The 12,709-nt window shown below is 34.0% G+C and overlaps 1 protein-coding gene across 1 annotated transcript; it reads left to right on the top strand.

The window, feature by feature from the left end:
• The first annotated feature begins 9,956 nt into the window (after window positions 1-9,956).
• LOC128178399 (neuronal acetylcholine receptor subunit alpha-3-like) lies at window positions 9,957-11,736 on the top strand. The gene has a single exon (XM_052845540.1). The coding sequence runs from the start codon at window positions 10,436-10,438 to the stop codon at window positions 11,660-11,662; it is 1,227 nt and encodes a 408-aa protein (XP_052701500.1). The 5' UTR covers window positions 9,957-10,435; the 3' UTR covers window positions 11,663-11,736.
• The last annotated feature ends 973 nt before the right edge of the window (window positions 11,737-12,709 follow it).

Consider the following 12,709-nt stretch of genomic DNA (forward strand, 5'->3'; position numbering starts at 1 on the left):
CTGGTACATGTTTACAACATCAAAATTCTATTCCTGTGTAACGCAATTTAAAATTGCCAGTTATCTGAATTACATGTCAACACCGATCAAGCCCTCTCCAGCAGAAATTCAAAAATTCGATATCAGCCTCTTTCGTAGCTAATCTACTGATTTGGGGTCAGGTTCATCGTTTAACACGTCACACGGTCTAATTTAATGAATGGCATTTTATTCAGCAATGGTCATTAATCATCACCTCCTGATAAGAGTAGAATTTTATGCATTTGTAAATTTAGGAATTAATTTTTCACCTGTGAGGAATTTTCATCACCAGAATTTGAACAAAGCCAAACATTATGTGACCTTAGATGTTGGTTAGAATAAACAAATATTGGTCTCTTCAATGAAAAGTTACAATGATATTGTCCAGTCCTGAGAGCAATTTGATTTTAATACATTGAAAAAAAAACACGCCATGGTTATACATTGGCAAGGCAAAATCACATTCTTAAGTTCTTTAGAATTTAAAACAGACTGAATCAAAATCAATTAGAATCGATCACTCATACATGTAGTAATGAATAATCATTGTTAGTACTATTTTTTAAATGTACATTGTAGCTATCCTTTTCAATGGACCATCACTTTATGACACTTAAACCATCAAGTGGGATGTTCACTGTGTATTGAAAATAAATCACTGAAAAATCAATGAAATCATCAAATCAAGAAGAGAGAAAAATGAATTTGCGGCCAAATATTTTGTAGAGGCCAAATTTGAGACCAGGCCAAAATTTGGGGCCAAGCCAATTTTGAGGTTAAAAGACAGTCCAGGTCAACTTTGAGGCCAGGTCAGGCCAATGGGGCGAATCCAGGTTTTAGAGTATGCCTATCCGTCGCAGCAGGGCATTGTTTTACAAAGTAACTTCCGGTCAAATTATCAAGTATGTCAAGTATTGTTTAACCGTCTACTTCAATTTCAAAAAACGAGCGATTGGTTTATAAATATATGCCTTATTTTTCGGAGTGGATGGTTGGGGTGGGGGCGGGGGGGGGGGGGGGGGGGGTAGGGAAAGGTGGCAGAAATCATTCAATTTTTCTGTGAAACAAATACAGGTACAAACACCCTTTTCCCTCGAAAACGGTTCCCGATTGGACAAGAATTTTACTTTTTTGAACCAATCGATAATACAGTGTACTTCAATATGATTTGATAAGAAAAAAGATCAATAAAACTAGAACAAAGCAAACAAGTTTATATACTTACAGGTATGTATTTTGCATTTGTACTTGGCTAGAACCACTGTTAGCTTTGAGGTATTTGCATTTATGAGACGTCTTTTAAAATATAAACCGAGAAAAATGACCCTATCAGCGTTGAGCAATAAGATTTCGTAACATAGATTTTTTTTTTTTAAAATTTGCTTCCGTTCGAACCAAAGTCAATAAAAGAAGTGTGTACACGATTTATGACCATATTCTTGGTATTAATATATATTTTTTAAATTATGTAAATTATATAATGTCTGGATTCTACGAAATGGCTTTCTTTTTTTTTAGTCTCAAAACTTTCACTTTGATTTGACCTATATGACCGGTTGGTACATATATTAACCTTTCTACCCAGGTATATAGATAGTGAATAATCGTTTAAGTCAACTATATTCAACGAACTCATGAACTTGATGTGTACTTGAATATTTCATAACAGGATCTATTTAAATCATGTTTATAATATACAGGAAATATATACATTTGTAACATATAGGACAAAGGAAAACTAGATGCTGTCATTAGACAGTAATACCCGCACCATGTGTTTGGCCCTAAATAACACTGTTTTGTACCAGTTTAATTAAAAATGAAGGCTATATATGCAAGCTCCGGTAATACAATTAAAATTTATAATTTATGTGCAATTTGGGGTAGAACTGTTTGCAGTGAATTTTCAGTTAATCAATAATCTTAACATTTTATGTCATAGAAAGTATAATGGTCTACATAATTATTACAAACAAAATTAAAAATTAAATTATGCCCCCTCCCCGTGGCGGTTGCCGGTTTTAGATTTGCTTCTGTGTGCCTACATGAACATCATCGTGTGCACAGATTTAGAGAAGGGGTGGGAGTGAGGGGTCCAGACCCCCCCCCCCCCCCCTCTTCATGAAAATTCATTAAAATCAATTGTAAAATTACCCAAAAATACACCTGGGACCCCAATGCTCTTACAGACATGTAAACGCTCAAACCCATTGCGCTTCAATGTTAGGTAACATTATTTGGGGGGTAAATATTTAATCAATATTTAATATACTTTATTGTTTATCTCAATAGAAAGTATACAAGTACATCACAATATGCAGGTGTCCTGCACCACCTTAAAGCTGTTATTTACCTAATAAAATAGTGCATGTGGATTTGAAGAATAGGTCATAAAAATACATGCATGTCACAAATGAATGATCTTTGTCTGAAGTTACGTACACAACACAAGATTATTTATTCAAGAATATTTATTTCCTCAAAATTAACAATACATGCATTGACCACTATATTCTGTCCCAAAATATCCTCGATTCACTTTTTGCTGTATATTTAAATATACCTCAGGGTTCAAGCAATTCTCTTTTAGAAGCATTAAACATTCTCATTATTCTTTCTTTAAAACATCCTCTCTAGCTTATCAGCTGGTATATAAATACACGGATAAAAATAAAGATGTCTACGGGGTTTTGCATTTCAACAGACCTGGATGATAGTGTGGAAAAATTGTGCAAGGTCTTCTGAGTGACTTCCAAATGGAGAAAAGATGTCAACATTTTCCATTATAAATCGTCCAAATGTGCTGCATGAATATTTTGGGATCGACAGACTAAAGTCCCAATATATAATCGGAAAATCAAACCAGGCAACGTCTAGAGCTCTCTATTCGGATCATATGTATATAGCTGCTGGAATAAACAACTGCTTAGTAATGCAAACGTAAACAAAATTGCATTGCTAAAAATACAAGTTTCACAAATTACTAGTTTCACAAATTACCGGGTATTTTAATGTTTACTGTATTTTAATTCTTAATGTCGTCAGTCCTACGGTTTTTTTCTTCCATCTCAATGATACTGTATCGTCTGTATGATAAAAGATCGTCTAGAACACCGAAAATTCAATTTTGATGTAAGTATATACATTTACATCATATTTGAAATATAAAAATACTCAAAACACGCATAAAACGCTTTCACTAACTGCGTACGTTACGCTGATATGCCAGCAATACCGTATAAGAAAAATAAGTAAAAAGTCATAGCTAATTTGCTCGTTTAATCATGTTAATGTTTCACAATTCGTATACATTTGATTTTTCCGTTTCTGTACTCAACTAAAGCCGAATGAATACAATGCTATAATTGATAGACATTCATATGAATATTAATAAGATAACAACATGTTGATAATCATTCATTAGATATAAATAAAAGATACAAAGTAAATCGTTTCTGGCCAGTCTATACCCTTTTTAAGCGATAAACGTGATGATATTTTCCATTCCGTTCCGCTTTCCGTTCCGTTTTCCGTTCCGCGTTTTAGCAACACCCATACATACATGTCTGTGTTTTCCGTATGCAGAAAAGGATTACTTAAGATCAGCTAAAGGAATTCATTATTGTGTTTTAATTGGATTATCATTATGATGTTGACCAATTTAGGTAAGCATAATACATGTAGTAGCAGTAGCTCAATATAATGAGATGCCAGCATACATATATATAAGTTCTACTTTCACTTTCTAAATGTGATCTCCCTTTGACAGCATACTGTATCATCATCTTTTAATATTTAAATAAGCTTATCATCGTTACCTATCCTATCGCATTTGTAAAGTTTCTGTCATTTTAGTTGCAAAAGTTATTTTTTTTCATTTGTCAGACTGCATGCACTATTGAGTTGACCCCATATTGACCCTGTATAAACAATTTTTTTTATTAAATATGTGTATTACATGTAAGTAGGTGTAGACACTTATCATTTTTATATGAGTTATAATAGGAAGGAAGGAGTATTTCTTTCTTAATGTATTATAATGCATCAAATACAATATAGGTCATGACCTTATGGGACTGTTCTGATCCCACGAAACAGGAAAATACAAAATATCTTCTAATGTCATTATGATGCATCAAATGGTCTAAAGTACATTAATGACCCCCAGGTGTTGTCTTTAACCCCTCATTGCGCGTAAAATTGTATGTAGATTATGCTCCCTTGGAGACACCCTGACATTTTAGAACTAGAAATAATAACGTATTATTCATATGTTATACAGTAGTGTTTGATCCATGTGGGTAAATCGAAGCCTAATGATGTCAATGCCTTTGTTTAGGAGACTTTACAATTGCCCCAAATAGGCGAATACACATGGAAGTGATGCATATAACATTTTGTTTATAAATCTTAAAAATTGAATTAAGCAATTTCCAAAATGTAAATGTGAATCACGAGAGAAAAAGCAATCAAGAAATGATTTAAAATTTGCTACTGTACACATGTAAGAATGTATTTTAAGAAGACTGAATCTTTATAACCAGGTTAGATTGGGCGGGGGGGGGGGGTGAATGTGGAGTATAAACATTTATAATTTGAATCATTTATTGTTATTAATTTTAACTTGTCAATGAATACTACTTATTGATGATAATCGTCAGTGATTTTTTTTCAATTTAAGTTATTAACCTTTATAATATTGGAACAACGAGTATACTAATACAAAAATATGATTAAGCGAAATATGAAATAATTAACGCATCTATGACTCTGTTTTTTAGATAGGCATGTTGATGCTGCTACCTCTACCCACACGCGGCCGTTCCATCCCCCAACACTTCAACCCGGCGGCGGAATGGTTTTTTCTGCAAGCGATAGGTACCCCCCATCAATGTCGTGCAGACTTTGTGCCCGCCCTTCAATGCCCTGCCTCCCCTCTCGAACACTCGCCATTTGATGATAATGAATTCCTGGGAAAGCGCTCAACTTGTCCCTGGGTTATGTGTAGAGATTCGAACTCGCATCGTCAACCACGTGATATATATTATGCTAAGTGTTTATGTACAGGTTGTAAAGGACAGTCGGGTGAATACTCTTGTCAACCTATTTATACGGTTGTGACGGTTTCCAGGGTAACGAGTCGAGGTATCCATGACGACGATATTCTCCGTGTTCCTCTTGGATGTACCTGTGCAAAAAACAGATAGCGGATTTCAGATTGGTTGATTGGAGAACCTTTCTCTGTGTACAGTATCAAATGTTTGCAATAGAATTTGAATCGAATTCTTGTACTAAAACTTGTACTGCCCTTTACATGCGAGTCACTATTTTACACAAACAAGTCTCATTTGTAAAATAATGGCAATTTTGATAAAAGATGTAAAAACCAAAGCTTCATATTTTTCATATGCTAAATTAATTCATGTAGCTGCGGAACTGTAGTTCTGAGGGAAGTTTAGTTTGACAGATGGTCTGTCAATCGAACTATTCCATAGAGCAACAGTCTAGCTCTGCAGCTGATTAATCATATGTATATCAATCACGTTCTAATAGATATTCGCTAACATTGTATTCATTCATTCTAATTATATCGATTCGTTCGTTTGTGTGTCCTTGAATGCTGTTTGAATAGTTTGTGCTATACCCAATACTCGACGCGACCTACTCTAAAACCTGATCTGGCCTGGCCTGGCCTCAAAATTGGCTTGGCCTCACTTTAAGCTTCAGTAAAAAAAAATTTGTCTGGCAACAAATTTTGGCCTGGCTCCAAGGTTGGCTTCTTCAAAAATTGTTGGCCTCAAATTCTAAGATTTCTCTATTTTTCATTTTTTAAGTTTTTCATCGAATGATATTGATTTCTCTTAGAATTTTTTTTAATATTTCAAGGATAATCGCATGGAAAAATATTTATTACAAGTGACCTGACCGATAAAGTTTCAATTGATTTAATCCATGTCTATACACACACATATACATTATACAATAAATACATATTTTGACGTGCATGTACAGCACTATTCATACTATTCTCGAGGAATGGATTATGCTTAGTACTTAATAAGCGAACAACTATAATAGTCAGAGCCGCCATCTCCCTCTCCCATAATAAAAAAGTACAGGAACCGTTATTAGAATAATTAAGTAAAACATCACTTTAAGAGACTGACCTGAGTGAAGAATAAAAAAATTTCTCAAATATTTATAAACTGGTACATGTTTACAGCATCAAAATTCTATTCCTGTGTAACGCAAATTTAAAATTGCCAGTTATCTGAATTACATGTCAACACCGATCAAGCCCTCTCCAGCAGAAATTCAAAAATTCGATATCAGCCTCTTTCGTAGCTAATCTACTGATTTGGGGTCAGGTTCATCGTTTAACACGTCACACGGTCTAATTTAATGAATGGCATTTTATTCAGCAATGGTCATTAATCATCACCTCCTGATAAGAGTAGAATTTTATGCATTTGTAAATTTAGGAATTAATTTTACACCTGTGAGGAATTTTCATCACCAGAATTTGAACAAAGCCAAACAGTATGTGACCTTAGATGTTGGTAGAATAAACAAATATTGGTCTCTTCAATGAAAAGTTACAATGATATTGTCCAGTCCTGAGAGCAATTTGATTTTAATACATTGAAAAAAAAAAACACGCCATGGTTATACATTGGCAAGGCAAAATCACATTCGTAAGTTCTTTAGAATTTAAAACAGACTGAATCAAAATCAATTAGAATCGATCACTCATACATGTAGTAATGAATAATCATTGTTAGTACTATTTTTTAAATGTACATTGTAGCTATCCTTTTCAATGGACCATCACTTTATGACACTTAAACCATCAAGTGGGATGTTCACTGTGTATTGAAAATAAATCACTGAAAAATCAATGAAATCATCAAATCAAGAAGAGATAAAAATGAATTTGCGGCCAAATATTTTGTAGAGGCCAAATTTGAGACCAGGCCAAAATTTGGGGCCAAGCCAATTTTGAGGCCAAAAGACAGTCCAGGTCAACTTTGAGGCCAGGTCATGCCAATGGGGCGAATCCAGGTTTTAGAGTATGCCTATCCGTCGCAGCAGGGCATTGTTTTACAAAGTAACTTCCGGTCAAATTATCAAGTATGTCAAGTATTGTTAAACCGTCTACTTCAATTTCAAAAAACGAGCGATTGGTTTATAAATATATGCCTTATTTTTCGGAGTGGATGGTTGGGGTGGGGGCGGGGGGGGGGGGGGGGGGGGTAGGGAAAGGTGGCAGAAATTATTCAATTTTTCTGTGAAACAAATACAGGTACAAACACCTTTTTCCCTCGAAAACGGTTCCCGATTGGACAAGAATTTTACTTTTTTGAACCAATCGATAATACAGTGTACTTCAATAGAATTTGATAGGAAACAAGAGCAATAAACCTAGAACAAAGCAAACAAGTTTATATACTTACAGGTATATATTTTGCATTTGTACTTGGCTAGAACCACTGTTAGCTTTGAGGTATTTGCATTTATGAGACGTCTTTTAAAATATAAACCGAGAAAAATGACCCTATCAGCGTTGAGCAATAAGAACTCGTAACATATATTTTTTTTAATTTGCTTCCGTTCGAACCAAAGTCAATAAAAGAAGTGTGTACACGATTTATGACCATATTCTTGGTATTAATATATATTTTTTAAATTATGTAAATTATATAATGTCTGGATTCTACGAAATGGCTTTCTGTTTTTTTAGTCTCAAAACTTTCACTTTGATTTGACCTATATGACCGGTTGGTACATATATTAACCTTTCTACCCAGGTATATAGATAGTGAATTATCGTTTAAGTCAACTGTATTCAACGAACTTATGAACTTGATATGTACTTGAATATTTCATAACAGGATCTATTTAAATCTTGTTTATAATATACAGGAAATATATACATTTGTAATATATATAGAAAAAAGGAAAATAAAAAAAAAAGTTATATTATCAAAATCGTATATTCGTTTATCTTTGCTTAAGAACTTTCATAAGAACAGGTTACATGTACTATTATAAAACGACTTTATTGTATTTGACCTAATTTTTCTGTACTGGCGATGTACATGTACAACTTATTTACACAGTAAGAGTCAGCCACACATCAAACAGAAGATGTGACTATATAAGATAAACGCATCACTTTTCACCAACAGAGTGTAATTTAAGGAGGCTGAACAGACGGTCAACAGATTATCCGTCAGATCTACCTAAAATTTTTATTATGGTGTTTTAAAGGGGGCGTGGTCGCGGTTTTGGTAAAAAAAAAAATCGGTTATTTTTTAAATTGTTTATATTGCTGAAGAAATGCAATTTTAATGGTCAACTTTAATTAGAGTGTCAGTCGGAGAGCTTAAGCAAGAAACAGGGCTCACAATTTTTATCTTTGTATTGTATTTATGTAAAAAAGACTGGTGTCCTGTTTTTGTTTAATACATTGGTTTAATGTACCGGTGAATTAAAGTTCTTTTTCAAGCTGATTTCTCTCTGTTCTAAGTAGTTTTAAGCATAAATAAATAGTTCCTAGCGTTTGCCACATTCACTTTGGGTTTGAAACTGGAATTTTTCACCTTAACACTCAAAAAGTAAACAAAAACATGGCATAGCTTTGAATACATGACAAAGAATTGTGAGCTCGGTATCTCGCTTATGACTTTGCGACTGACACTCAAAATTTTGCATGATCGACTAGTAGAAATGGTAACTTAAGCATTGTAAACATTAAAAACGGAAAAATAATTTTTGACCAAAATCTTGACCATGCCCTTTTAAACTAAAATCATTATTGCAATTAAAGTAGAGAAAAAGTATTGTCTGATTTTTTAAAGCTGTTAAATCATTATTAAGTTGAGCAAAATTATAAATTTCTCTTATCTTTATAAACATCTCTTTTTTTTATGGAGATCAATACCGTCTTAAAATAAATACGCTCATGGAGCCCTCTTAATATTTTACTCATCGCAAACCGTAAAATCTCTTATGGTCAAATGCTTGTGAACATCTATAAATATTGATGTGTTAAAATTAACGCTTGTGTACTTTTTTCACTTTGTTTCCAAAACGTAATATCTAAGTTTTTCACTTAATTGTATAAATCATTACATGTATACAATATGCTTTTGCAAATAGATGTACGATGTATGTATTTTACATGTGTATCTTCTAAACATAAATCAATATTCTCAAAGAATTTAAAAACATTAAAACTGTGAAATGTGAATAATAATCGAATTCATTACGCGTTGGTCGTTCAGATGTTACTATCCTAACTTAAAGATCAAAGTTGAATTGATAAACTGAAAAATACAAACACTCAGTGCCCCTAAAATCATTATTAATGAATGTTTTAAAAATTACAGGTGGACTTAATCGATTGAGTAAAAAAAGGGTTCAATAACTATTAGAAACTCCCAATAACTGCAATAAATACTCATTTTCGTGGTTATTCCCCATCCAACAACGGTATATTTATTTGTCCTATCTCTGACGAGGATATGTCCGAATTAGCTAGGCATTCTGATTGGCTGATAATGGTCACGGTTAAATCGTTTAAATCTTGTAACCTGCGAACGCCATGCTGCTGAGATTAAATATGAATCTATTCTAGTCTTAATTAATCTTTAAGAAAACGCGATAAAATCATCGGTAGTTTGGGTAAAATCCCCTTTAATTTAATTTATAAATAGTATATGTCAAGCAGAGTTAACCATGTTGTTTGACCGATATTGGTCACTAGGAGGATCGTCACGTGTATCTTGACGATGCTGTTGCGACGAAAATTATTTTTGGGTAAAAGATTCTTGTAATCTACTTTAGAAAGTACGATCAAGTCATCTCGCAATCGGGTACGTGATATCCCGAACACTAAATGGTCATATTACTAGCGATGTTCATGAGAAAAAAAGGTGAACTCTTCACCAATTTTGTAATTAACTCCTGCTGAAGGTCTTAGGAATACATATTAATTCGTAATATTTTGATGAGCAAATAATGACATGCCGATATTTGCATAATTATTTCCATTGGGATGGGATGATGACATCAATACAATTAGTCTTTGAAGGACGCTTCATTTAGGTCGGTCGATGAGTGAAGCATGTGGAAGAAGTGTGTCACTAGATATAACAGTATTATAAATCAAGAATGTATCAACTTTTCAGACAAGCAGAGCCAAACATAGAGATGAAATCAATTAAGTTTACGTTCTGCAAAAAGTTAGATATGCTTCTGAGGAGTCAATATTTGTTCCGAAGAGCATAGGAAAGGACGCATTGCAATTTTAAAAGCAGTTTCAATTACTAGCTTTTCGGTCAGTGTTTCACACTAGCGAAATATGTTATAAAGCTGGGTAATTTTCTGTTGCAGTGAATTAAAAAATATTATGATGGCGGCCTGTCTTTTACTGTTACTCTGTGACTGTGTCTCCGCACAAACAGGAAAGGATGTCAGCAACCTGTACGACTATTTATTTTCCACGCTGAATTACAACAAAGAAATTCGGCCTGCCAATTACCAAAATATATCTACTCAAGTAGAGGTGGATCTTTTATTAAGCGGACTTCATGACATTGACGAAACCCGCCAACAAATGACCTCAGTCGGTGTCTTAACTGTGAGGTGGAAGGACGAATTCTTGACCTGGAACCCTTCCTCGTTCGGAGGAGCAAATGTCATTGACGTTCCACAGGGAAAGATTTGGAAACCGGATCTGCAGGTCCGCAACGGGTTTGCCGATTTTTCTCAGATGGGTGGCGATTTCATGTTTTTAAAAATATACCACACGGGAGAGGTGGTTTGGTTTTTGCACAAAGTGTTTCATACCAAATGTAAGATGAACGTGACATTTTTCCCGTTCGATCGACAAAACTGCTCTGTTCAGATTATTTCCTGGAGCAACGATGTTTCGAGTGTCAATATAACGGGAGGCGGGGACGGGTTCCGAATTGATGCCGATCTCCATCATGGTCATTGGAAGATATCCACTTATTCTTTCAATACGTTCATGGATGTGAATGACTCTGTAATATTGTTCAGCATCACACTGGACAGAAAACCCAAAATTTACATTCTGAACATTCTTATTCCGGTATGTTTTCTGGTGGTGCTAAGTCTTCTGACATTTTTGTTACCAAATGACTGTGGCGAAAAGGTGTCCTATTCGATAACAGTGCTGCTGTCAATGTCCATCTTCTTAACTGTTGTGGCCAGTATGCTTCCAACCAATTCAGATTCTATTTCGTACCTTGAAATCTACATTATTGCAGTGTTATCCGTGGGGGTGCTGATTATAGTTCTCTCAACTGCTTCACTGCGACTTCACTACAGAACAGAAAAGAGAAAGATTCCGGATTGGGTCCAACGATTGACGAGGTTATCTTGGACACTGCGATGCCAACGTATAGATGGTTACAATGCTCAATACAATTACAGAACAAAAACAAATGAACATTTTGATAATAAACAAGAGTGTATAGAACCACGGAAATCGGACATAGTAGTTCGTTGGACTGACGTCACTTCCGCTCTAGATTTTTATATGTTTTGGTTGTTTCTTACAGCGATCACTGCTCTTTCGCTTGCTGTCACATGGCTATACTTTTCGCAGTAGATAATGATTAATAAAAAAAATATAGATAGAAAAGAATGAAATCAAAATTCACTTACTGAATAAAAAATTGGCTAAAGGAGTTCGCAAACTATTTTGTGCATGGTTTAGAATTTGCATGCTCCATCGTTACCGCATGTTACAAATTCGATGAAAATAATACAATCTTACCTGATACAGAATGCATATTGAGTAGATCGGGTACAGTTAACTCGAATTAATGTCCTTAAATACAAATAAATTTTCAGGTTTCATTCGACAAGCAAACAAGTCAGCAAAATTTTCGGCTTTGGTTAAAAAATAATGGAATTTATTCGTATAATCTACATCTTTTAATATGTTATTAGTTTTCATGAAATACCCCTTGTATATTTCTATCAGACGTTTTATAAAATTCGTCGACGATAAATCGATAAAACACTGAGGAATATTAAATATTAAATACATGTAGCCTTTGCCTATTTCAGCATACGGCGAGGTATACTCATTGCAACGATGGAAATCTTTGGTCAATAGTTTTAAATACTTACTGATTCCATGACAACAATGGCTGCAACGATATCGTCAATTCTTAAAACTTTGAAATCTCAACAAGAACTATTCTCAATGACTCACGACTTTTGCTAGAGGTACAAACTATTTCAATTCTTCTTCAATATGTTTATAATAAAAATGCTGAAAAATGAGGTCGCCAAGTGAAATGCACAGAGCTGCTTACTATTATAAAATTTGAATAGATTTAGGGAAAGCTTAATTTTTTGACCGATGTTTCTTAAAAAAATAAATGGCTCAGATTCGGCTTCCAGTCTGTTGAGACTTTAAGCAAGAAAGTTATCTACAAGTATATATACTTCAAAAAATATATGTATTGTACATCTGTAAATATAAATAACACATTTTCATTAATATTTTGAAAAAAAAAAAAGAATCTTGGTACAATAATCGTTCTCTCTCGCGATCTACATATATACATGTTAATTTGAGTTTTTATCAAGCCGCCGATTTCATGCTCATGCCATTGTCTTACAAGTCTTAGCGACTTGATTCATC

Source organism: Crassostrea angulata, chromosome 3 (genome assembly GCF_025612915.1).
Source record: "Crassostrea angulata isolate pt1a10 chromosome 3, ASM2561291v2, whole genome shotgun sequence".
Lineage (NCBI taxonomy): Eukaryota > Metazoa > Mollusca > Bivalvia > Ostreida > Ostreidae > Magallana > Magallana angulata.

What these genes read in the sequence shown, in the direction of transcription:
- LOC128178399 (XM_052845540.1), top strand. Translation starts at nt 10,436, where the DNA reads ATGATGGCGGCCTGTCTTTTACTGTTACTCTGTGACTGTGTCTCCGCA.